General features: G+C 45.9%; 1 protein-coding gene across 1 annotated transcript; it reads left to right on the top strand.

Moving 5' to 3' along the window:
- Positions 1-409: 409 nt before the first annotated feature.
- On the top strand, positions 410-19,142 carry MRAS (muscle RAS oncogene homolog). Its single transcript, XM_010085918.1, has 5 exons — positions 410-718; positions 10,040-10,193; positions 13,510-13,609; positions 14,930-15,009; positions 18,126-19,142. The coding sequence occupies exons 1-5, from the start codon at positions 526-528 to the stop codon at positions 18,223-18,225; spliced, it is 627 nt and encodes a 208-aa protein (XP_010084220.1). The 5' UTR covers positions 410-525; the 3' UTR covers positions 18,226-19,142.
- Positions 19,143-25,260: the final 6,118 nt, after the last annotated feature.

The raw sequence follows: 25,260 nt of genomic DNA, 5'->3' as shown, positions 1-25,260 counted from the left end.
ATCACTGATGGTTTTGCCAGCAGATCTGGCCCCCAGATGTAATGCACCATTTAATGTTTGCTGTACCTCAGGTTAAGCAGTGAAGAGTAGCAAGACTCTGGCTTCTCAATGGGATTTGGTCACTGGCAACTGGAAATTATCTGAACCTTGGCAGGTGCACTGACCTGGGCTGATTTTTGGCACAGCCACATGGGCCCAGCCCCTATAGGAAAGGTATTCAGATGATAAATGTTTTGCACACACATTTGGTGGCAACTAGTGATCCCTGTAGATGAGGCAGGAGTAAACAAGCCCCAGTGGTGGGGCTGTCTGCACTTCTAGGTGATGGGTCTGGGTTGTGGTAAAGCTGTTGGAGAGGGTAGGTCCTGCTGCTCCTGTCCAAAAGGACTTTGGATGTCAGTACTGCCTCCATCCTCATGGTGTAGGCAGCAGGTAAAAGCTGCCTTGTGCATGTTGCTCTCTTTTTGTTGCTTACAAGTGATCGGAGATGATCTCTTTCTCCAGCAGGTTTAGCACACTGGAAGCATGGCTACAAGTGCCGTTCCCAGCGAAAACCTCCCCACGTACAAGCTGGTGGTGGTTGGAGATGGTGGTGTGGGGAAGAGTGCTCTCACCATTCAGTTTTTCCAGAAGATTTTCGTGCCAGACTATGACCCAACTATTGAAGACTCCTACCTGAAGCACACAGAAATAGATGGGCAATGGGCAATTCTTGATGGTAAGCAAACTGCTCTTGTGGTCCCCTTTCCCTTCTAGCTGAGCATAAGTGCAAATAGACCTCAGTGCCTCCCACAGCATGTTGTGCGCTTGCATCCCTCCCACTCCACCGTGGGCCGCCAGGAATTTGAGTGCGGAGTGGCCTGTGAGCTGTGGCATGTGGTCTGCAGCTGACCTCCAGCATAGCTTCTGCTGCCGGTTGCGCTGGTTCCAGTTCTGCACTGAAATGTTTCTTGCAGGAGCATGAAAACCTATACATCATCATAGACATTTAGGGTAGGCTTCTGTGAAGGGTGAATTGTAGCACTGTGAGGTGGCTATTGCTAATGATACTTCATTGTGGTTAGGCTCATCCCCTGGGAAATAACAGTGAGTGGGTAACTGAATGAGGGGTGTAACTAGAAAGAACACTTAATCAAAACTGTCATCCACTGACAGTGAAGAATTGTAACATCTCTTAACTCCCATCATTCAGGCGTGATGTTTTCATATCTAGTTACCTGTTTCATTTAAGTACGGGTAGGGTAACAGCCTGGAGAGCTGCTGTAGACAAAATCTTCCAGTTCGTTGAAGAAAAATAGCTTTTAAAAAAAAAAAAGAAAAAAACAAAAAACTAAACCAAAAAGAACCCTCCAAAAACCCCCAAACCAGCCAACCCCAAAAAAACAAAACCAAAAAATCTTGGTTCTGCAGGTGAGGGAAAAGCCCTTCTTTACCTAAAAGCTGCAACTTATTAGTTTGTGGTGTGAGAGACAGACTGACCATGGCCATAAGGGGAATCTTGCTGTTAAATGTTTTAAGTTTTGTTTGGCTTTATACAATAATTAGGTAGTACATGAAAGCAAGCATATACTTTGTGCTTTAATTACTGCATGTATGTGACCACTAACACAACGGAACTAAATTTAGCCTCACTTGCAGCGAGTTCCTACCTCCATCCGCTTGTCATGAAGGTGCTCAAGATCTTTGGTGTCTCTGTATGTGCATTGGTGTGCGGGGACAGAAAACTGGAGGATTAGCACGAGTGATGGAACATGGAGGGTGGTGAGGTTTGCTGTGGAGACCCTAAGCTTGGTCTGGAAACTTGAGAACTTAGTTGCACTCTTAAAGATTTATCAAACACAATAAATTGAGTACAAATGACCAAAGGGTCTTTGAAGAACAGCCTTTACTCAGTATTAAAATAACAAAAACCAAACCCAAACAAGCAATTTAATTTTGCCAACACTTGTTCATTAGTTAGTAATTGATTGCTGATATGAGGGAATATTTGTGAAATCGGTACCCATGGGTGTCTCTTCTCATCTGCATCAGAGATAACTTGCTCTCAAGTAAACATCACATAACGTACCAATGCATCTTTATTTTTAAAATGCCAGTGTTGGATAAAAGAAAAATCCAATCCTGCTGTAAATGAAATCTATTCTTTCTTTTTAGTCCAGAATCCAGCCCTCTAAAATGAGCAACCTTTATCTCCACTGGTATGCCCCGTGTTCCAGTGTAACAGTACCAGCTGCTGTACACAGCGGTGTTGGCTGAAACAGCCTGTTTTTGTAAATTATGTGGAAGTAGAGAAGGCATATTTCACTGAATATTTGGAATACTTGTTTAGTCAAAAAAACAATAACCAACCCTGGGGTGGGAAAAGAGGTTGTTTTCCAACAAGCAGAAACTTAACCCTTTGTTTTAATGAAAAAGCCTTTCTTTTGCTGAGATGGAGTTTAGTGTCTGTACTTGGGCTGAACTGAACTGGGCTGTGGCCTTGAATGGCATGTTGGGAATCCCTGACTTTCAGAGTTCCTGTGCCCACAAATGCCTTGCAGCCACAGAAGTGAAACTGCAGCTTCTCTTTCCTACCGCTCGAGATTTTGAGCCATCAGAATTTTGGAAGAAAGGCAATATTCGTACTTGGAAAAGCATGTGAGCCTTTACCATCTGCCCATCAGAATCAGAGCATGGAGACTGACTATCACATGTGTCTTCTGCCACAGCTTTCAGTCATAGACTGGATCTTGGCCGTTCTCAGAGGTTACCATATACTTGGACAGCTGCTCTTGTGGTTACACATGGCTGCATGAATCACGGTATAAAATTAGGGACAAACATCATAGGAAGGGTAAAGCATCATGGTAAATTCTAGACTTTCCCATTGTCCTTTATGGCCAAATCCTTTACAAGCTGATGTTTTATGTAGTGCTTGGTGGGGAGAAGAAGCTGCCTACCCCCAAAACAGGAACTAATTTTAGAAGATGAGACTACTAAGTGAGGATGTAGCATGAGGGTCTCCATAAGTTTCTAAGTTTGCAGATAGTTGTTTTTTTAAAAAATCCAAATACATTGGCATCCAACAACTTAAAGCAAAAAAAAAAAGGAAATAAACCACCACAGCCCACCCTGTTCCAGGCTGTTGCTTGAGCAGTTTTGTACAAAGCATCTCTAGCATTTGGTGTCTGCACCAGCATTATGTCAAAAACCCTCATGCTAGCCAGCTTGCATAAAGCATTTGGCTTCCCTCCATGAAGACCTCCACCTACATTTATTCAATAGCACTAACTGGCAGCGTGATGAAATGTTTGACTTGCATTTTTATTCTTTTGCTGAAATCTCTCTTTGAAAGTAGATTTAAATGGAACAGGCTTTTATTTCAGATTTTAGACCTTGGGGCCAAACCTATGTTCTTTTACATATTTGATCTCCGGCTTTGTGTCTATTTTCTTACCAAAGAAGAGTCTCTGATAGCTCCCTGTCTTCCAGAAAATTGTGGAACCTGTGCTTGGTGCGTTCAAGTACAACACTACACAAAAATACTTTATTGTTGTCCTTATGTCAGCTTTATAAGACCATTGAGGCAGTGCTTGGAGGACAAGTGTTGTAGAGTGGAACAGGGCACTATAACCTGAATAAGGGATGCACAGGGAATTTGTGGCTAGCCCATTTTTTTCAGTTTCTGATACCCCAATGAGGCTTTAAGATTAGCCTTCAATTTTCTCTGCAGATGTTATCTTAATTTATTCCCCGCTGTTCATACAGAAGTCAGGACGATGATGTGCTTGGTTAAATGCATTCATATGCAGGTGCCATATAGAGACATCAGGTCAGAATTAAGTGGGAGACAGGGTTAATTTGCTTTGATTAGCTGTTGCTCCAATTCAGTTGCTATCATTAATTTTGTACACTCCTTTCTGTGTGCAGGCTAACATAGCAATTATCAGAGAATTTCTTTTGGTATGGCTGCAAAATGCCAGTCTGGAATTATTAATCTGGGCATGAAGCCAAAAGTGCAATACCTTAATAGGGCAAAAAATTCCCAATGGTTCAAAATTCCTTATGGCTCATAAACTACACAGATAAAAAGGAGGTGAGGAAGAAGAGAGGAAGAGATGGCCACAAGCATGTGGCTTGGGCATGTTGATGAATTAGGCTAAACCCTTAGCTGTGAGTAGAGCTGTGTCAATTGGTACCAGCAAAGCAAGGAATTCTGCCTTTGTGTTGGGTGAAAGGAGACTGTGGTCTCCCTCCTTTTCCCTTTCCTTCCCCTGTGATGATTCAGATGAAACTCTCACTGCCTAGAAGTTCTCTTCCTGCTCCTAAGCTTCACTTTTCCATTTTATTTCTCTTCCCAGGTCCCCCTCTCAGTCCCTGGGTGCCCTTGTGTTGGGCTGGACCTGCCCACCCCTGGTGTGCAACCCCGTGGGGTAACACCAAGCACTGTCCTTCCCCCGGGCTCCCTCTCTGCCCTTTCTACCCATGTCTCCCATGCATCTGTTTTTACTGCTAGTCATCCCAGGACAGGCTGTCTGCTTTTCTGTTTTTCTCCTCAGGAAGCTTGGGAACAATTCAGCCAGGAGGCCAGAGGGAGATCAAAGGTCGCTTTAGACTGGTAGGCAGAAGGGTTGGTTTGTGGCTCACTTTTTTTTTTTTAATTTTATTTCAACTTTGGGTAGCATCATTGAAAAAATTAAAATTCAAATTAAGTTTGTACTTTCATTCTTTTATTTGTGTGTACAGTATTTCCCCTCCCCTAATTGCTGGGATTTTGCAAGCTTGAAAGAGGGTATTTTGTCTTGGGTTGTGGGGATTTTTTTTCCTGCCAGGAAAATTTTGATGTTGCAACATGGAAAACACAAGGCTTTGAATACTTGCCCTTTGTTAGAGAAAGAGCTTCTTTAAGGGCTCACATCTTTATTCTGTCTACTGATGTGGAAGCCTTTCTTCTGAAGGCCCCTCTCTTCTTTTTCCTTAAAGAAAGGGCAAGAATTCAAGTACTCGGGTTTTCTGTGTTATAACATCTGTGTATTTAGTTAGGGCACAGAAGAAGGGCTCATAAAAGCCCCAGTGTTTCCCGTTACATGTTTTTCCATGAGGAAAGCTCTCATACCAGGGATAGTGTGGCTGTGTCTGAGAAGGAGCAGAAGCATCAGAGCGATCACGTGAAGCACCCACCTCGCCTTGCTCACAGTATGGGCACCTCGTACCTCTTCAGGGTGACTTGGGCTGTGGGAATACAGAATATAAACTGTGGCCCCTGTGTCCTGTCTGCTCAGCACCCAGAATACCAGTTCCTCATCTGAAGCCATTGGCTGTTGTGGGCTGCCCTCTTCCGCCGTGCTGCTGGTGGCAGGAAGATGAAGACTCTGGAGATGACTTTTCTCAATCTTCAAGTTAAGTTTTTCCCTTGAGCTTAGCTACTAAGCTGCAGGGCAGCTGGGGACAGAGTTTCTCTCTGGCCCCATGTGTTGAAGCAGAGCTGCAGTACAGAGAGGAAAGCAAGACTTGGAGAGAGAAGTGCCAAGAGGAGTCTGGCTCTGTCAGCTGTGATGGCAGCGCTTCCCTACTGGTGCTGCATTCCCAGTTCTGCTCTTTGCTCCGGGGACTCTTCCTGTATTTTCATGTTAAGAAGTCGTTGAAGAAGCAGAAAATGCCTGGGGTCAGGCTGGTTTGCAGTGCTCCTCTCCCTGGCGCTGTGAGCTCAGGTTCCTATCTGCCTGCTGACCCATCCAGCCCCATAAAGGCTTGCATGTGTGCTGGACGTATGCACCCGAAGGGATTTCACTGGAGACTGATTGCAAAAATCAAATCATACACATTGTGCTCACCTTTCCAATCATGACATCGAGCTAGGCACAAACAACTACACCCTGTCCCTGAGCTTCGTGATGTGCAGCCACTCTGCTAGCTGCAGGAAGGCAAGGCACTCCAGGAGCTGTGTTGAGCTGCTTTCAGGACTGGCTGCAGCAACATGCCATTGCTGCTTGGAATGGGCCACCAGTGTCTGATTTGGGCAATGAAACCCAAGGGCTGAAGGATAGAAAATGGGTTTAACATTCCTGTCTGATCATCTTTGGCCTCGTAGATGTCATGAACAGTGGAGAAACTCTTTTGAGTTGATCTATACACCTAGTTGCCTGGCAGTGTAAAGATGTAGGAGGGAATTTTGCCTAGGTATGAAAAGGGAAGAGGAATTCACCTACACAACCAGATCTGAGCTCCCTGAAGGCTGGGGAGGCTGTCTTTGAATCTGAACTGAATGCAACCTAGGCTCTAGAAAAAGTAATGCTGTGACTTATATTTCATAGTATGTCTCTGCCCTTGGCTTAGGTTTAGGTGCCTGTGTCTCGGGGTGGGCACTCAGAGCACTGTTCGTTGCAGAGATGGTACCACGTAAAATGCCTGGAAGCACTGAGTGCTTCTATTTTGGACCACAAATTCCTGTGTATTCCTGGGCTCCTGTGTCTGCTCAGAAGTGCTCTCTAAGCAGCTGCGTTCTTGCCTAACCTATTGGGATTCCTGGGACAATGGTATGCAGAGCTCCAAGGGGGCAGGATTCAATTAGCAGGGAGTTCATCACAACAGCTGGGGTCCCTTCCACTGGGAAGTGCAAAAGGGCATCTCTTTGCTGAGCAACCTCTTACCTGCGAAGCAAGAGACCTTCCTGCTGGGCTCTCACAGCCTAATTGCTCTTAGTTTAGTCTCCAGCTGATTGCGTGATAGCTCTAAAATGGCTTTGCCCTCTTTGGATGTCTGTTCCTACATCAGACACAGTCCTTGGCTTCTCTCTCCCAGCTCTTCACCCAAACGCTTTTGTTAACGCCCCTTGCTGCTTCTTCAGTCAAGTTTGTGGGAACTTCAAGTTTGCTGTTGTAAGTGCTTGACCATGCACTACACAGCCTATGAATTTTATTTCAGTTCTTGGAAGAATGAGGTAGGGGAAACCTGCTGTGCTTTGGTCCAGCCTTGTTTCCACATGGGGTTTTATGTGCAGCCAGTGGGGCAACTGCCAGTAAGAGGTAACTGCTGGTTTTCAAGAGTACCAGGGGAGAAAAGACCTCACAGCTCTTCTCTGCTCATGATTATTTCTATGTCTTGTGGCATCCTGTCTGCAGAAATGGGAATTTTAAAAGAAGACAAATGCTGGATAACATCCTTTTGGGAAGCCACTCAAATAGCCTTTCCGGTTTCCCCTTCCCAAGGTTTCTCCTTGCTGCTTTCCCATTTCTGTAGGCAAGAGTCTTACTGAAGCTTTTATGGCTCAAGATTAGAAGTACAGCCACTTGCATCTGGCACTTTTTTGGTGCTCATGCTTTCCAGGATGTGGTCCTGCCCTGCCTATGAAGGATCCAGATCGCACTCTCCTCTCTGTTTACAATTCATGTGGTACAGAAGTGTCAGGGTGGAGGTGGGGGGATGTCTTTATGAAGAGCACATGTAAAGTTAAAACAAGGACTTTGTCTGGCCATCCACATGGTGCTTAACTTTGAATGAATAACCTATCGGAGAATAACCCTAACCTTCACTGCCTCATGGCTTTTATTTGCATTTCCAAAGTGCCATTTTAAATGCTGCCTGGACTTGCTTGCCTTTCCACAAACGCTGCAAGTGAATTCCCTTTAAATAGCAGCTGCTGACACAGCAGCTCTGCCTGTGTTTAGCGTGATGGCATGGCCAAGATCCAAGTGAGGTAGGAGTGGCAGGACCGCAGCCCTGTGCTGTCTCTCAGATATCCCCATAGCCTGCCCCGGGCTCATCCCCTGCACTCTCGCAGGGGATGGAAATCTTTGGAGAAGCAGCAGCAGCTAGGGATGGGTTGATGGGTACAAAGCAGAGCTGGATGCTCCTCATGTGTTTCATGGGGGGTTTGCAAATGTGCCGGAGCAAGGGGAAGTCCCTAAGCAAATTATCATGCAGGATACGGCACATCCATCTCCACCTTCCTGCCCATGGCTTGCACTCAGATGCCTGCCCTGTCTCAGAGGGAGGGAGGGCTGGAGAGGCTGGATCCCTGCAAGAAGCTGTCCCACTCCCCCAAAAGTAGGGTATGTGTATTGGAGAGGGGAAGGGAGTGTGTGTTTGTGTGTGTGCGTGTTGGTTGTCAGCTCTCAGCCCTGCCCTGCTACCATGTCCAGCTGGTTTGAGGGCAGTCCAGCCTCTCCTTACAGGCTAGGTGGGTAGGAGGGATAAATTTCCTTTTCCCTCCTAGCCACACAGTCTTGGCCTTATTCCATGGTAGCAATTCTGCCCAGGGCATATAAATTCACTAGCACATGCAGTGTCTTTGGGTTGTTTTTCTATTTTGTTTTTCTTTTTTGTATAGTCCTTAAGAATAGTCTGGATGCCTTTGAGCTGAGACCCTTGTTTCCTAGATTTAGAGGGGAGAAGCAGGATGAAAGGCTATGAAGAGACACCTGTGACTTTCCAGCAAGCTCCAGCTACTCAGCAAACAAGCCTAAATCTCAGGGTCTTTGCAAGTGCCTAGAAGCAGGCATTCAAGACCATCTAGGGCAGGTGAATGACAGAGGCTGAAGGCTTTAAAGGGTATACTGAGTAAGGTCTCCAGCTCCTCCAGTGTCACTGCCTTTTGTCTAGACATACAGTGAAGGTGTGGGCTGGCTTGTGGGGTTTGCTGTGACATGCAGCATGTCCGCCTGTGGCCACCCGTGCTGATTCAGCAAGTAACGCCAGCAGCAAAGTGGGCTTTATCCTGGTCCCCATCTGGAAATTGGGCAGCCCGAGTACTTATCCCTAAAGCTAGGACTGTGGGCCTGCTCAGACTAGAAAAACCCGTATCAAGCCCTGCTGCTCTGTCAGCAGTATGCTCCTGCCACAGTATCCATCCACCGGTGCCCTGGGCTTTCCCCATCGCTCGTGGGCAGCAGATGCTAACACTGTGGCTGTACAGCAGAGGCGGAAACAGTTTTCCCACCCAGCCCAGTTGACTGGGACGTGAAAACATTCCCAGTCATCATGAAAGTCCCTGGTTTGTTTCTAGGATGCAACAATGCATTAGGACTGTTACTTCTGAGCAGCTGATGCATTTTGAGCTCACACCGCATTTTTACTGGCAGAGCCTAAACTGGTGAACTCCTCTTGTACCATCCTCCTGGCAGTGTACAAAGCTGAGGCCCAGGAATTGGCATCGATGTGTTCATCAGTATGTGGTGTTTACCCAGAAGGCTGGTGTAGCTTGCTCTGTGTCTGGTCCATGGTGTAGCTGATGGGACCCCCAGAAGCAGAGTGATGGAGAACCATGGAGTTATAGTCACATTAGAGAGGAGGTTAATCTAGTGGGGAACAGCATCTATGTTGCTGCCATAACTGGGGTGTTTTAGGGGATTTGAGCATAGATCTAGGCATTGTCAATGAACAGAAACACTATCGCTGTATTAGGATACACAGGTCCCTTAAAGCTTTTCTACCTGTTTTAATTAGCTTCTCAATATGAGCACACCACTTGGGCCTAAATATATAAGGGGAGCTCCTCAAGGCTGTACCATTTTGCTCTGAAAGCACATAATTGTGTAGAAGTAATGTGCAGATATTGAGGAAAGGCAAATACTTGTAGGCAAATGCATATTACTCTCTGTTGTCTCCCAGCTTTGCTTCACCATGCAGTTTTTAGTTTGTCCCTGACATTTGTGACAGGCATTTACTTACTCTTCCAATCTTGGGTTTTTCCACGTGGGGAACAGAGAGTACTCTGTTGGATGGAGGGCTGCAAAATACTTTGAGCTGTATCTTGCCAGAGGAGCAACTCTCCAAGTTCAGTAGTCAGTATTTGGGACTGAAAAAAGGAAAAGAGAGTTCACATAGTCTTCTTCCTCTCCATCAGCTCCCAGCATAGGCACATGGTGATGATTGGGGTCTGAGAGTGTATTTTGTTTTATAGCAAGAAACCACCTTGTCCATCTAACTTGATTTCATCAGATCCTACAGCCTTTGAGAGGACCAAGCCCAGCAGAGGCAGAAAGACCATGTAGGACACATAGCAGTGACAGCAGCCGCAGGTCCTCACAGTAACTAAAAACCTTTGTTTCTTCTGTCCTAGTGCTGGATACTGCGGGCCAGGAGGAGTTCAGCGCAATGCGGGAGCAGTACATGAGGACTGGAGATGGTTTCCTTATAGTCTACTCAGTGACGGACAAGGCTAGCTTCGAGCATGTGGACCGGTTCCACCAGCTGATCCTCAGAGTCAAGGACAGGTGGGTGCCCTGCAGCCAGCACTGCCCAGCCGAGCTCCAGCCGCTCTGGAGACCTTGCTGCGGGGACAGCTGCACATCCCACCTTGCTTTTCACCCCCTGGGTGGGTGTCCCAGGGCAAATCCTTATGTGTGGGTTTGCAGACCTGCATATGAGGAATAAGAAGTGTTTTACCTCTTCTGATAAGCATGCTTTCAACATGGAAAAGTTCAGTAGTGTTATGATGGAATGAAAAAGGGTCTGGAAGGGGGAAACTCCTGCCAGAACAGTCTGGCAGAGCAGTGTGTGAAAGGCAGATGAGATGGCTTTGAAGGTAAGTGGTTTGGCTCTGAAGAGGGAGGAAGGATGCTCTGTGTGCAGTGCAGGCACTTTGGGAACACCAGCAGGGAGTCAGCAAGCATTCGGCCCTAATCGTTTTGTGTGTCCTGGCAGCATCCTCCTTCTCCCTGGCTTCAGTTTGTGCCAAACCTTAGAAGGTCCTGCATGATTTGGGGCTGTGAACAAGTGTTTTGAAGGGGAAAATGCCTCATGTTGGAAGGAACTGTGTTTCTTACAAGGGGTGTAATGAAGTTAACGCATAGTGCTCTGCAGCATCCACTTTCAATGAATAAAACATCTCTGCATGACTGGGGAGAAAGCAAGAGAGGTCACCTGCCTGTTCCCCTCCTAGTGCGTGCGTGGGAGAAAGTAGCGCTGAGGGTTTAATCGTGGTAAGCAAATGTGTCCTGACAGAGCAAGGGGAAGCTGCCAGGGCTTTATCTCCGAGATAACTCCCTCTTCCCATCCCAGTTCAAGAGGTGATGAATCCATCCTTGCTGGGTGGGGTGTGAACCAAGCTCTTCTACGTCTGCAGCTTTGAAACACTTCATTTTTCCATTCATAATGGCTTTTAATTATGGAAGTCATCAAGAAAAGCCACCGGAGGGTTTGGGCCTCGTTGCTGGCTTCCTTTCGCAGCTCTGAATAACTTCCCCACAGGAAGGGTGGACCCGTATCATGTGAGGTTCACAGCTGACAGCTCTTCCAGTAAAGCATCCAAAGCGGAGCCCACAGGAGTGAAAAGTAAAGGGAAAAAACACCTTTTGATTTCATCTAAATGAAGGCAAATGTCAGTCACTCGGCCTGCATCCCCGATAAGGACAGTCTTTTCTTCACTGCCAGCTCAGCTTGGGGCACATTAAATCTGTTTCTGAGGAAGAAGACAGAACAGTGTTTCCTGTAACCTGCCCCAAACCGATGTGGGTTTTATCTAATTTAACTTTGTGAAAATACGATGCGGTATTCATTGTTTTGATCCGGACTGAAACTTTTACTCCTCCGTGCGCCGTGCAAACACCGCGGCTGGCGTGTGAGAAGCAGGAAGTGAAACAGGCCCGGGAGCTTGTTTTTGTTTCCCCTGCTCAATACCACCGAAGCGCAGAGTGCGAGGAGCTTAACGCTTCGTTCAGAACCTAAGCTTGGTCAGAAAATCGCAGTAATAGGAGCAGCGTGAGGAAAGGAACCATCCCGCCAGACCCGCAGGTCGCTGGGAGCAGAGCATCGCCCTTCAAGCTAGCAGTCAGATATGGCCACTTCAAATCCACAGGAATCGCGCGCTGCTGCTTCAGCAAAGCTGTTCAAAGCCTTTCTCCTGTTTCTTTCCATAACCTTCATTACAGTAAAACTTCCAACTATAGTGGCTTTGTCCAACTAGTAATCGTATGGCTTACAGCAGGGAACAAAGTCCCCACAGAGTTTTATGCCCGATGTAAACAAGGCAAATGAGATACCATCCAAATGTAATCCCTTTCTTATCAATGTGCTGCAAGCCAAAAAGGAATCAAATAATCCAGACAAGCAAGTGTTTTGCTCCAGAATGATCAGAGTCAAGATATATCAGTGCTGAGGTATTAAAATTAAATCAAAGCCACATTATCAGAATGAATAACTGTAAGACTCATTTAAAATGCAGAGTGCAATGCAGTGTTTTTCCAGATAGAGCAATGGGGCAATGTGCCAGAGAGAAGATGGAGCCTTTATCGTGTCGATGAAAAATGACACAGAAAGGCTGTTTGAAAATCCAGAGTTACTCAGGGAAGTGTTTTATGCAGAAATGAGTACAGCCAGCTGCTCCTTACCCCAATAAAATCAGCTCTGTTACAGCAGGGAACACTGGAATCATTTTAGGAGAGTTTAAAGTTAAATATAAGAAAATAACACTACAATAACCATCAGTTATCGGAAGGGACCTCCTCCCTCCTAGCTGTGGTTAAGAGCTCCACAGCGTAACTTTGCTCTTGGTGTCAGGTAGACAGAGGAGAGGCTCCCGAATGGGAGGTGGGGTGGAGTGGGCAGCAGCCGCGCTGCTGGAACCACCCATGGCACAAGCTGCCTGGGTTCGGTTCCGTCACCGAAGCTGCAGGGATTTCTGTCATGGCAAAGCCTGACCCACACACCTCGTCGGGAGAGCCTTGCACTGGATGCACTGTGGATAAATGGGTCTCTTCTCAGGCAGTGGCTGAAGACAGTCACACACCCTGTAAAGTTCAAGAAATACTGAGTGTTCTTACAGAGGTAGATGGTTTTGGTATAAAAGGACCTTTGTTGATCAGATTTTTGTTCTGGGATTAGAAGCAAGTAATAGCATCTAGAAACTTAGGGAGACTCTTTGATTCCCTCCAGCACCCTTCTAGATACCATTGCCAGTCTTTCAGTTTGTCTTGGGGTAACAACTGATGGGGATCTTTGCCATGAGTCATCTTCTCACCCCTGAGGTGCCCCCTGAAGTGCCAGCTCTCCCAGAATCTGTCTTTTCTCCCCCCACAGTTGCTCTTAGTCTCTACCAGGACGTGAAGTGACACCAGTTCCTCCAACATAGCTCATTACCTTGCAATGACTAGCAGCTGCCAAGACATGCAGCCACTGGGATGTCTTAACTGTTACAAAAGAGTCCCATTTTCCTGTTCAAGATCTTTCTCTGTGTCTCAAGTTAATTTCCTGACTAATTCTGTAGTTCTTCATCTAGTTGGATCTTCAGTCTTAGCTATTATCTGGCATTGCAGAAACAATGGCACCAAGGCCCTGAAGTGCTGGCAGATAAGAATGAATGTATGCATGCATGTAACTGGTACAGTAAATTTTTACGATATGAACATATGTGTAGCACAATCAGGGGACTGATGTGTGTTTGTTTAGTCTTTCTTTATATTTCTTTACATGTATGTGGTATGTCTGTAGCTGAAAATGTTAGATGATGTCAGCATCAGAAGGTGAAACTTACGCTCAGCATTTTTTATTGTCGTTTGCTAATAATTGGGTGGTGTTTTTCATTTTTTCCAGAGAGTCCTTTCCAATGATTTTGGTGGCGAACAAAGTTGATCTAATGCATTTACGGAAAATTACAAGAGAACAGGGAAGAGAAATGGCAACAAAACATAATGTAAGTTTGTGGGGTTGTTTAATTGGTTGTTCTAAGTCCCATTACAGGCATTCAGAATTGAATTCCCTACTCATTTTAAAAGCATTGCTCTACAATTGAACATTTGAAATTACATTTTTGACTACTACAGAGTAGTAGCTATACCGTTTCTTTTCAGTAGTGACAATTCATCACTGAGACTAGAGCCTCTGCTGTACACCAGGCTGTAGCAAAGCCATGGCAATCACAAAGCCACATGTACAAGGTGTCTGCAGGTGGTGAGAAATGTGAAATATTCAAAATAAGGGAAGAAAGTGCACCCTCCTGGAGTGAAAGGGCAGTCAGGCATTAGGATGTATACCCAGATGTCTGTAGGAAGTGAGCTTGTTAGAGATAATGAAGTTACAGGGTTGTTAAGCCTATATAAATCTGGCCCACCATCTTAGCTCTGCATTAGTCATGACATATTTTAGCCTGAGAAATTGGTCTTGGATGAGTGTAGGTGACATGGTACTCGGCTAATCACCTCTAAATGCCCACAGTACTGAATACCCAGAGGGAGGCAACAACTCTGGGATGAGGAACTGAATGGAGAGGTGAAGTTAAGCAAGCCTGAGACCTCTTGGCAGCTTGTTGTGCCTAAATGGCAAGCCGTGCGGTGTTTCTAAACAAGGCGGGATGGGAGTTTGGCAGGGCAAGTTCACTCCCTCCCCTCACCAAGGAAGCTCATTGCTGTAGGAGCCAGGACACCTAAAGTGCAACACATTGCACCCATCTGTACGCACACACTGTGGAAAAGGCTGTGTATGAAAATACCTTATCAGAGGCAGTTTTATAAATCTGCCAGCGTGCTGGACAGGCACTCTAGGAGGCCCCATCTGGCTGTCAGACTTTGAAGGAGAAGATCATTTTACACTGAAGGGGAATTGTAGTCATGAAATATTCATGCAGTAGTCCTAATAAAATGTGGCAAGCAAGAATTTTTGGCAAGTGCTCATCTTTCAACAACCTTCGGCTATTTTCATGTCTGCTAGCACAGCTTAGAGGGAGAGAACATCTGACGACATGAAGTCTGTGATTATTCTTCCCTAAACCCAGAGCTCTGATAGCAGCTGGTTTGCCTGGTGCTTATTCTGGACCTTTTGTAAGCGCTCGCTGACCTTGCTCTGAGCTTGAAGGTGTTGATAGCAGTGTCATGACAACGCTTTGTTTACCTGTATTTCCTCTAGTCTCTTAGGCACCCAATTTCTCCCGCCTTTAGGGTTTTTAATTTTGAAACTGGTTTGCTACTGACATGTAGGCTTTTACTAATCTCTTTCGTGATACACTTCTCTCCTCCAGATTCCCTATATAGAAACTAGCGCCAAGGACCCACCTCTCAATGTTGACAAGGCCTTCCATGACCTCGTGAGGGTAATAAGGTAAGCTGCTAACGCTTCACTTGCTCGCTGCCCACGGACAGGACGTGCATGAGTCCTGGCCCAGAGAGCCAGGAGTCAGCTTTTGGGGAGCAGGGGCCAGGTGGTTTGGTTGGGGGTGGAAGATTTCTGGGTTTTATTAAACTTCCATGTCCTATATCGGCACAGGGATGTTACTAGCACCTAGTTAACCTTGCAGGACATCAGTGCTAGGCAGCTTGAGAACTAGCTGTGGCCATGACAAAAATATTTTATTCAATGAACAGTGCAAAGCCTGCTATAATGATTGGCTTTAAAAGGCCAGTGTTCAAAGCTTTGGAGCAGTAATTTGGGGCTTCATAAATTTGTCCTCTCAGGGCCTCACGTTGCCAGAGGTTAAAAAGGATTGTCAAAAAATTCTACAAAATTCTCATGTTGTGGCTGACTTCTAACATTTTCTGCTCACCAAATGGAAAAAATTAAGCTGCTTTGTAGGAGAAACAGCATGACCTAATGGCTAAGCCACAGGTTTCCTCCTCAGACTGCAGAGGTTTGTTCGCAGTTTTGGCATGAGCTGCCTTTCCTTGCTTTGGCAAACACCCACTCTCCGGGTGAACTCCTGCTCTGGCTGCTGGTGGAGAGGACTGCCTTCCAAAATCCTGGCTGCCCTGCAGGAAAAGAGCTGCACGCACATCTCGGCGTCTCGGCTGATAATCTCAAATCTCTCCGAGATTTGTTTTTCTGGCACCAGTTGTCTGCCAGATTTTTCTGGGCCCTCATTTTTCATGTTTTGGGCTGGTGCTGAGCTGAAATCATGCTCCTCCCTGCCGTGCAGTCAAAGTGCCTCACTCGGCAATTAAACCATGAGGCATTTATTCACAGTGTATCTGTACTTGTGAATATCTCAGCACAGCCTCGAGTCAGCCTCCATCAAAAGCAGATGGTACTGCCCACTCCTCCCACATGTCTCAAAAGCAGGGGGCAGAAAGTCTTTGGAGAGCTACAGAACTGAGTTGGAAATGTCCCAAGCTGTTTCCCAACTGTTCTGTAACTCAGCGTGAGCTGGCTAGATATTACTTCTGTGTTACTGTGGGCTTTTACCACCATCTATTCTACTCTGGGGGGAAAAAAAAATAGGCAAAATGTGATGGTGAATCTCTATTTTATTTCTCTACATAACACAACTTCAGACAGCCTGGAAGGAGCATGGTAATGAGACATCACTAAATTCAAGCCCTGAAAATGCAGTCCAGAACCTCAAAAACAGGTGTTGCCCCTCAGTTCCCTGAGTAGTCACTGTGAAAGTCATTGCCAGGCAGGTGAAACCCTCCAGATCATCAGGGACATCAGAGATAGCTCACAAGAGCTGGAATTCAGGTCAAAGTCAGAGAGCAGAGAGATGCTGTGTGACCTAGCTGGTCATTTGCCACAAAGCAGCTTTGCATGGTCTTATGATGTTGCAAACTGTCCACAGCCATAGGATGGCATCAACCACCAACTATTGCTTTTTTTTTTTTTTAAAGTGAGCTCTTCCAAAAAAGTGTAAATTTACAGCTCCCTAATAACTGTGTCATTCCTGGAGTGCTTTACAAATGTAGAGGCTCCTCAGAACCTCATGTGAGTTTGCAGGGCAAGGACAGTTGTTCAGGGTTGGCACTGTTTGTGTTCCTTGCATTTGGCTGATTCCCAGTGTATTTAGCTTTTTGTAAGGTCATCCTGAAAGGAGTGGGGTGAGGCCACTCGATGGATCTCTTAAATTTCCTGATATCCTGTTTATGCTGCAGCAGCGCATACACAAGCACCATCACAGCAGAAATCTTGAGCGAGTGCAGGACAGATCTGGATCTCTAAAATAGTTCCAGAACACTGTGAACAGCTTGTGGCCGCTAAGTGTTTATCCAAATTAACTTAAAAGTATTTTTTTTATTTCAGCTTTCTACTTATGAGCTTTAAAGTTTCATGTTTTTCATGCCTCTAGCCCTCATACTCACTGAAAAAAAAATCTTATTAGTCAAAGCTGAGTTTGTCAGGTCACTGAAGCATCTGGGAGCTGAGGCTGTAAGAAAAACACCAAATAAAGCCATAATGATTTGTCCCCCAGCTATGTCTCATTCTGGTTTGGATAACTTGGTCTAAACACTGAGTTCAGTGCTTGGCATATTACATAGCAAAGAGGCTGGTTTTGAACTATTAAACTCTCAGCTTGGTTATTGAGACACTGAATCTACTGAGGCTGCTGGTCTTCATATGGTTCGTTTATCTTGCAATAAAATCTGAGTCTACAGGCTGCCTGTCAGGTGTTAGAACTACAAAGCCTTCTGTTGAATTTGCACCACTGGGCTAGCTGAGTGGCCGCTGCAAACAGGCACAGTTGCAAACAGGCATTTGGGCAATGTGCTGTCCTAATGAAGAGGGAGAAGCCCTCAACATAACATTTCAGAGGTCGCTCACAGCCCACCTGACCGATGGGGGCTGCAGCGGCACAGCACAGGAGGGCTCTCAGCTGCATGTTTCTGGTGGCTGTGACTCAGACAGCCAGGGACATCCTTCTGGGGCAGCCCAGACCCTGCTGTCTGTGCTCTGGTGCTCTTCACAGCTTCCAGGGGAGGCCAGAGCACCATCAGCAGCAAACTCTGTTTTTTCGTTATTATTTTTGAACCCCCCTCCTTAACCAAGACCACAGCAGTGCAGCTGGCTAAGGGCAATGCCAGCTGAAAGCAAATCTTTCCAAGAAGGTTCATTTCTCTGTGCACTCTCTTTCTTTCATCCTCTTCCCTAACGAGCATTAGCAGGAGTGTGATGGGTGATGTTGCCTTGCTCAGAGCATCCCTGTTTCTCACAGCAGCCCCTGGCACGAAGCAGCAGTTCGCCCAGGGCAACCAGAGGCACAATGCCCTATCAAGACATACATCCCTGCCCTTAGCCTTAATGTTTGCATATGGCTTCTTTCCTCCTTCCTTAAAGATGCAGGCGGTTGTCGTGTTAGCTGTGTGGCATGAAAAGCTATATGGAGATATAGATGCAAATATAGACAGGCATGCCAAGATGCCGTTCTGCTGGCTGCCTGGGGCTCTGGATGCTGATGTCTGACCCAGCCTTATGTCTCACTTGCTTATTTTCCTCTCTGTCTCCCAAAACAGGCAACAGATCCCAGAGAAAAGCCAGAAGAAGAAGAAAAAGACCAAATGGCGAGGGGACAGAGCCACAGGCTCCCACAAACTCCAGTGTGTGATTTTGTGACATGACTGCCTGGGAGTGCCTTGGACGCCTCCCTCCTCCTCCCTTGACCCACTGCCAACCCAGGTGAGGGGCAGCAGCAGTGTGATGTCCGTGCGGCCCCGCCACCCCCTCAGGCTCCCCACAGCGGCTTGGGCTCGGAAGAGGCAGCTCAAGGGGGTCCGGACCCCCTCAGAGAGGGGCTGTGCATCAGGGCTGGTGTGGGAGCTGTGCAAAAGGGAGGCAGAAGGGATCAGCAGGACCTTGACTCTCGAACATCCCCAGCGCCTTCCAGGGGGCCTCCATGATGTTTATTTAAAAAAAAAAAAAAAAAAAAAAAAAAAGAAGAAAAAGTGTTGGTTTTATCTGCAAACATTTCTCCTTGTGACCCATTTCTGAACAGCCATGAATAGCCCCCCTGTTTGGTACAGTCATCTGTGTATGTGTGGGGGAAGGGAAAGGGCTTTTCTTTTCTTTCTTTATTTTTTTTTTTTTTTGGTCCTTTTCTCCTTTTTCGTTGTTTGCTCAGTGAGTGTTGGGTTGCAAAGAAACACGGTCGGGGTTAGATTTTTTTGCACTGAACTCTCTCTTAGGCGGCAGTGCCAAAACACAACTTCATATGAAAGTGCATAGATTTGGAGGAAGAAAATTAATTCCAGCTGCTCTGGGTGCTCCAGACATTGTGTCAGACTCTGGAGGGCAGCCAGCTCACAGACCATAAACTCCAGCTTAGGAAAGGAGGTTTGGGCTTGGATCATATTTTTTTTTCTTACCCTTTGTCAAGAGGTTTTGTTTCTGTTTTGTAATTTGGGGCATGTCAAAGTTAAGACATTTTGTTAACCTGGAAGTATTTAAATTAAAGTAATTTACAAATGGAAGGGTATGTCATCTTTAAGGGGGGGGGAAAGGGAGAGAGGAAGTAAAACCTGAACTGAATTTTTTATCTGGGTGTTGAATTTCTCCCTCATAAATGTGTGTAAAGTGGAGCGATCTAAATCCCTCTTTATTATTCCTTAACCTTTCCCTGCAAAGCCACTCTTGGGTAGATGAATTGTTTTGCTTTTCCCAGGCTCATCTTGCACACACAAAAGAAATCTTGTTTATGGGCTTTGGCTCAGTGTTTCTTCGTTTATTCTTCTCCCTCCTTCGCTGAGAGTTGGTGACTTGAGAGGAAGAGGTATTTTGAAAATTATTCAAGTGGGATGTGTCTCTTCATAGGCTTAGTATATCTGAAATCTCTCCCTGAAAACAGCAACTACCTTATGAAAAGGCAAGGCAAAAAAACCTGCAGGCATTCCAGCCAGCATTTGTGGCACCAGAAATACCGTTGTGCACATCCTAGAGGGGCCACATTTTCTTTCACACCTTTTGTGGCACTAAAAACTACGGTGGCAAATTTTTCTTTAATTTAATAGATTGTCATCTACTGGACTGAAGCCATCGGCTCCATTCGCAGGGTCACCAAACCCCTTTAAAAGTAACAACTTGCTTTTCATCAGCTTGAATCCTATTCAAATGTGCTTTATGGTCATGACTTAAAATATTGTCAGAGTATGAATGCCTGAGATTTATGTGTCTGAGCACTGAAAATCCTGGTACTGGATATTGAAAATCCATTCAAGATGGTGGATCATCACAGACTTAGTTGTTTATGCTTGTCTTTGCAACCTATTTGCTGGCAGATTTAACTTCTTGACTCTCTGCCAGGCCACCTTTTCAAATTTGAGTTGGCTGCTGATTCTTTCTCAGGTGAGTGAGGCTAATGAAAACATTTTCCTAATTTGTCCAGCCCTCATCATGGCCAGAAGATGGCAAATGTCTGCATCTGGCTCAGCAAGCTGCTCACCATAATGCTGGCTCCACTGCCTCCATACCCCTTTTGTGCGATGACAGATGCTGGGGCTGGATTAAGGTGGGGGATATTGGAAATAAATATTTTTCATGGACTCTTACATTGGATGTGGGCCCACTTCAGTAAAGTTGCAACAGCCTGTGTCAACCGAGATCTGGCTCTAAACCATTGCAGCATTTCTCCTACTATATCATTTCCTTGTTGGCTGAATTGTGGTGACCGAAACCATCTGGGTCAAATCCTGGCTCTTGAGACTTGTCACTGTCTTCTGGGAGTGAAGAGCTCCGTGTAGGCATCTCATTTGTTCTGCCTTGAAAACCTCTAGTAAATCAGAAGGTGTCTGATATCTGCAACCAACCCAAGTTGCTGTAACCCCTCTTACCCCTTTGCCAGAGTCCCTGTCTAGCCTCTCTACTGGCTTAATTTTTTTTTAATTATACACAACTAATGCTATAGGATCCCCCACTCAAGAAGATGATGGCATTTTCAGGGAGCCCTGTTAGTACCCCCTAGAGCCATTCCACTTAAAAGTAACCTGACGTCTGCTGAAATCCCTCATCGTTTTTATGTAAACCCTTGGGAATACTTGCCTGAAAGCAGCATGTGTGTATCTTGAGTCACATCTGCTGGGTACTCAGCACTGCGTGTGAGAAATTATCTGCTTTTTCTGAAGCATCTTAATTGTATCTTCAGCTTCTGTAGCAACTAACAGCTATTGCAGGATAACGGGGAGGAGGGGAAAGGAGTAGATTAACAACTGAGTATGGATAGTGGCAAAGGGAGTGATCATGCCCGTTTTCTTCCATGTTCATCAGCATGTTTATAGCAAGGAGTCTTTTCCAACAGGGATTGCATCTCTAATGAGTTTAGGGTGCTCAAAATAGTGAGGTATACAAAGCCTACTGCCATCTACCTCACCCTTCATATTCAGGGCTGTTAGCAAACCGAGAGTACCTTCCCTGCCATACGCAGTACCTAGAGACCTGGGTTGTGAGACACTGGTCTGGTGGTAATTACGCTGCAGAAAGCACCAACTGTGCTGGTCGGCAGCTTATTTTTCTCTATGGAGTATCCAACGGAAAGGACTTTTGCTGTGGTCAGAGACAGTCTGGAGCAGGATCCTGTAGAGATGCACTTGGGGCTCATTTTCCAAAGAGCTGATGGTCCAAGTGACCTAACATCATCTTCAACCCCTGGGTAAATCTGCATTCACTTGTCTCACAGACATCTGGCTCCTCTTCTGCTGAACAGGAATTTAGAAAGGAGAGCTGGCCATAGCCTTACCTCATTTTCAATATACACTTCCAAACAAAATGAAAAGAGAAGTGGTGTAAAACTTTGCTGTTGTGGTTTAACACTTGGCTATCAGCAAACACCACGCAGCTGCTCACTAACCCTCCCCACTGCTGGGGGTGGGAGTTAGAATTAAAGGGGTAAAGGGAAAAGAGACTCATGGCCTGAGATAAGAAAAAATTAATAGCCAAAATACAATTAAATTGAAAATAATAATGACAATAATAATAGTAATAGATAAAAATATACAAATGAATGATACACAGTGGTACTGCTCACCACCCAATGACCAAGGCTCAGCCTGTTCCCAGCTAATGATTCTGGAGCAGGGAGACTACCGAAACCACAATCCCAGAAAGGAGGTAAGAGCCAGAGTGTCTGAGAGACCAAGAGCCAACTGAGAGAGAAAACCCTGAGAGAGGGGTGACCCAGAGAGAGTGAGAACTTCCAGACAGATCCTTATCTATGTCCTGGGCGTGACGTGCATGATATGGAGTGTACCATTGGCCAATGCAGGCCTAAACCTAAGATCGAATCCTAGGCTAGTAACTGGGGCTGTGCTCCCTCCCAGCTTCTCCTGCACCTGCAGACACTGGCACAGCAGAGATGCTGAAAAATCCTTGACTGTCCTGGCAGCAGCTATAAACATCAGTATGTTATCAGCTGCCTTCTCAGCACAAATCCAAAACACAGCCTCACACTAGCTACTATGAAGAAAGTTAACTCTGCCAGACGAAACCAAGACACTTGTAGTATACTTGTATTTGATAATGAAATTGCCTCCTTTTTTTCATTTTAGACACTGAATAATATTTGTGAAACAAACAAAAATCTTCAGATACGTAAGTTTTGGCTTTGGATCTCGTCCCAGCTATACCACCACCTTCAGGTGAATTGCGTAGCTGTTTCTTCCCTCAGGTCCTTCTGCCTATAAAGCAGACACTGGCTTGTTTTCTTACCAGCTTTTGAGATGTATGGCATTTCTTGTACAAGCAAAGTCATCTGTCTGTCTACCTTTGTCTCTCGTTTAAGCAAAAGGCAGGGTGGGGGGGCAGAAGGGCAGGGGAGAAGAAAATGAAAAGTACCAGCCTAAAATAAGTACATTTTCCTCTGGTATGAGCAGAGGATTTAATTGTCCCTCTCTGCCTGCCAACTCTAAATGGAACAAAAGCCTGATAACAACAAAAAAAAAAAACCCACCTGTGCAGCCCTATAGGTGGTGGGCTACCTACAAACCTGCTTTCTCGGCTGTCTCAGCCAAGGCCAGTGCTGTTGCTGGCAAACCTGCTACATGACAGTCTGGGTACATCTGAGTAAACTACGTTCAGATGATGGTGCTCAGCAGAAAAACCCTAGAGATGGTGAACAAGACAAGCAAGAGCTTAACGAGGGGCTGAGATTGCTTGGTTTGAATCAGATGCTTCAGTTTAACAAAAGGCCATTGCAGTATGTTGCTCTGTTCCTTAATCTGTTGTAATTAATTTTGGCTGGCTCTTTAAACCTACAGCTGTAGCAGAATTTGTAAATTGGGATATGCTGATGGTTTTAGACATACATGATGTGTCTCGTCTCAAGAGGAAATTAGCATTATTAGGCATGGAGAGGACAGCATTGTAATACTGGCTTAGGCTTTTCTTTTTTTTTTTTTTCCCTTGTTACCATCCTAAGACCAAAAAGGACTGCCCAGAGCCTTGTTCAGCTCCAGTGATTTCAAGGGATGGTTGCTAAATGCTGCTGAAGTGCTTGGGAAGGAGGTGATCCCTCCAAAGCTCTGCTAAGAGTAGAATATAATGAGGAATACAGAATATTAGTGTTTTGGGAGACAAAACGTGTGGACTACTGCATATGTCAGGGTTCAGATATCTATTTACTCATGAGAGAGATGGAGAGAAGTTTGGCATTAGAGAAATAGTCAAGCCCCTGTGACAACGACCATGTCAACCCATGTACCTGGGACCGGACAGAAAAACTCTGTCTGGAAATCTAAGTTCTGTGAGTTGGGGTTCAGTGGCCAAGGAGGACCTTCAGCATATGTGTGAAGTACTGCATTACGGTACATCCAGCACTACAGTAAAAAGGAGATGAAGAATGCTGTGGTCAGCAGTCATAGAGGCTCAATTCTGTGTCTTGCATGTATGGAATTAATGCCATTTGAGATGTTTTGGGATATCCAGAGTATTTGCCTGGGGGTTTCAGATGTAGCAGAGGACCTATAAGAGATCTGTGCCTTTCTGAAGCAACACCCAGCAGACAGGTAAGATTCACCCGAGCATCTGAAATGGCTCCAGGTGCATATCTTCAGGCAGCTAGTTGAGCAGCTAGTTGGCGGTTTGAGAGCCCTTTCCTATTTCACAGCAGAGCTCTGAGAAAAGTCTGTGGATATTTCATGTGTCTGTGGATATTCTAGCTCTGCTGCAAAGTGATCTCACGTGGTTTTTTTGGAACTCACCGATGCATCAAAACAGAGTCTGAAAGAGAAGTCACCAATTTTGTGAAATGTATTAATTGCACCATGCAGCCTAAGCGATCTCATGAGTATCACTTGCACAATTAGGCTGTAAATAATTCAATATTTGGCTATCGGGGATTCCATCGATATTATGCAGGCTTTTTGCTTCTTTTTCTCCTGCATGGAAGGAGAATAAATATTTCATAGATGGTCTCACAGACACAGTTTCTGGGATGACATGGGACTTGCTTGCAGCAGACAGAGCAGGGACATGACCCTGCATGTGCTGGATCCCATGGTGGGGAGAGATGAGGAGCAGCAACAGAGAGGTATGCTCTGGTTTGGGGGTTTTTTCCCACCACTGTGGGAAATCCCTCCAGCTCCAAGAAGTCACATGTAAGCGTCCAGCAGGTCAGGCAAGACAAGAAATGTGCGGGCGCTGTGTCACTGCTGTGTGCAGTGTCAAAGGCAGGGGGCCAGGGGAGGAAGGCTCACACTAAGCACATGAGACCCACCAGGTTGGTTGTCACGGGCATTAGTGTTCCTGACAGCAAATGCAATGCTCAGCAGTGCTGAGTGCAGAGTACAGGCAGGCAAAATCACCTAATCCCTCTGGCAGTTTTAGGGCAGCTTTTTTATTTCTTTTGAATTGGGGGCTCCCTTTGCCAAATCCTGGGGAGCCAGCAACATCATGCCAAGCCCAACACAGCAGTCTGACTTGCCACCAGCGTTGCTACTTCTCTGGTTTCCGTGCCTCCTCCCAGGTCTCTCTCCTGCAGACAGGGCATGTACAACACAATCTGAGAGCTCAGACTAGGCATGTGGTCAGGTCCAGGAGCCAAAGAGGAGGGACTCGGACAAAATCCTAGATTTGCTCAATAAGAGAGCAGGACCAAGAGGAGGAGGAAGGAGCTTTGTGAAGTGGGAGCCCGTTTGATAAAGCCAAATCCTCTGAAAATCTGGGTAAGAGACACTGAATCTGTGATGAGACAATCTCTGCTGAGAAGTCCACCCAGCTGAACAAATCACGAGCTGGTCCTTGGACTGCTGCACACAGAGGTGGTTCAAGCCTAACCAGCCCCAGAGCCAGTCGGGTATTTGGCGTGCCTCTTTGCATCTCAATAGCCCGTGTCCCTTAAAGCAGGAGCCCTGGTGCTGGGAACTCACTGAAAGGCCTGGGCACATGCTTATGGGGCAGGGGTTTATTTTCTGCAAGCTCCATAATAAGAGCGGCGTTTCAAACAACAGTCCCCAGGATGGGAGCCGACAAAAAGCAGGAAATTCAAAGTGAAGGCTGATGCACTGGGCTCTGCTCGCACAATTGTGGAAGTCGAACAAAGCACAATGGTGTGAGCTGGGGACAGGGTGCTGCTTACCCTCCCCCCAGGACTAAAGGGAAGAATGCTGCCTATATGTTTATTATGTTTTATTGCCAACTAACACCAAACTGCAGGCTCATTCAGCT

Source organism: Pterocles gutturalis, unplaced genomic scaffold, assembly GCF_000699245.1.
Source record: "Pterocles gutturalis isolate BGI_N339 unplaced genomic scaffold, ASM69924v1 scaffold32110, whole genome shotgun sequence".
Taxonomy (NCBI): Eukaryota; Metazoa; Chordata; class Aves; order Pterocliformes; family Pteroclidae; genus Pterocles; species Pterocles gutturalis.
Note: the sequence above shows the minus strand (reverse complement) of the source record. Positions and strands in the feature narration are given on the sequence as shown.

Excerpts from the sequence above, each read along its gene's own strand:
- MRAS (XM_010085918.1), top strand. The coding sequence starts at position 526 with ATGGCTACAAGTGCCGTTCCCAGCGAAAACCTCCCCACGTACAAGCTG. Across the intron at positions 719-10,039 it reads GCAATGGGCAATTCTTGATG|TGCTGGATACTGCGGGCCAG; the intron begins GTAAGCAAACTG and ends CTTCTGTCCTAG. Across the intron at positions 13,610-14,929 it reads AAATGGCAACAAAACATAAT|ATTCCCTATATAGAAACTAG; the intron begins GTAAGTTTGTGG and ends TCTCTCCTCCAG.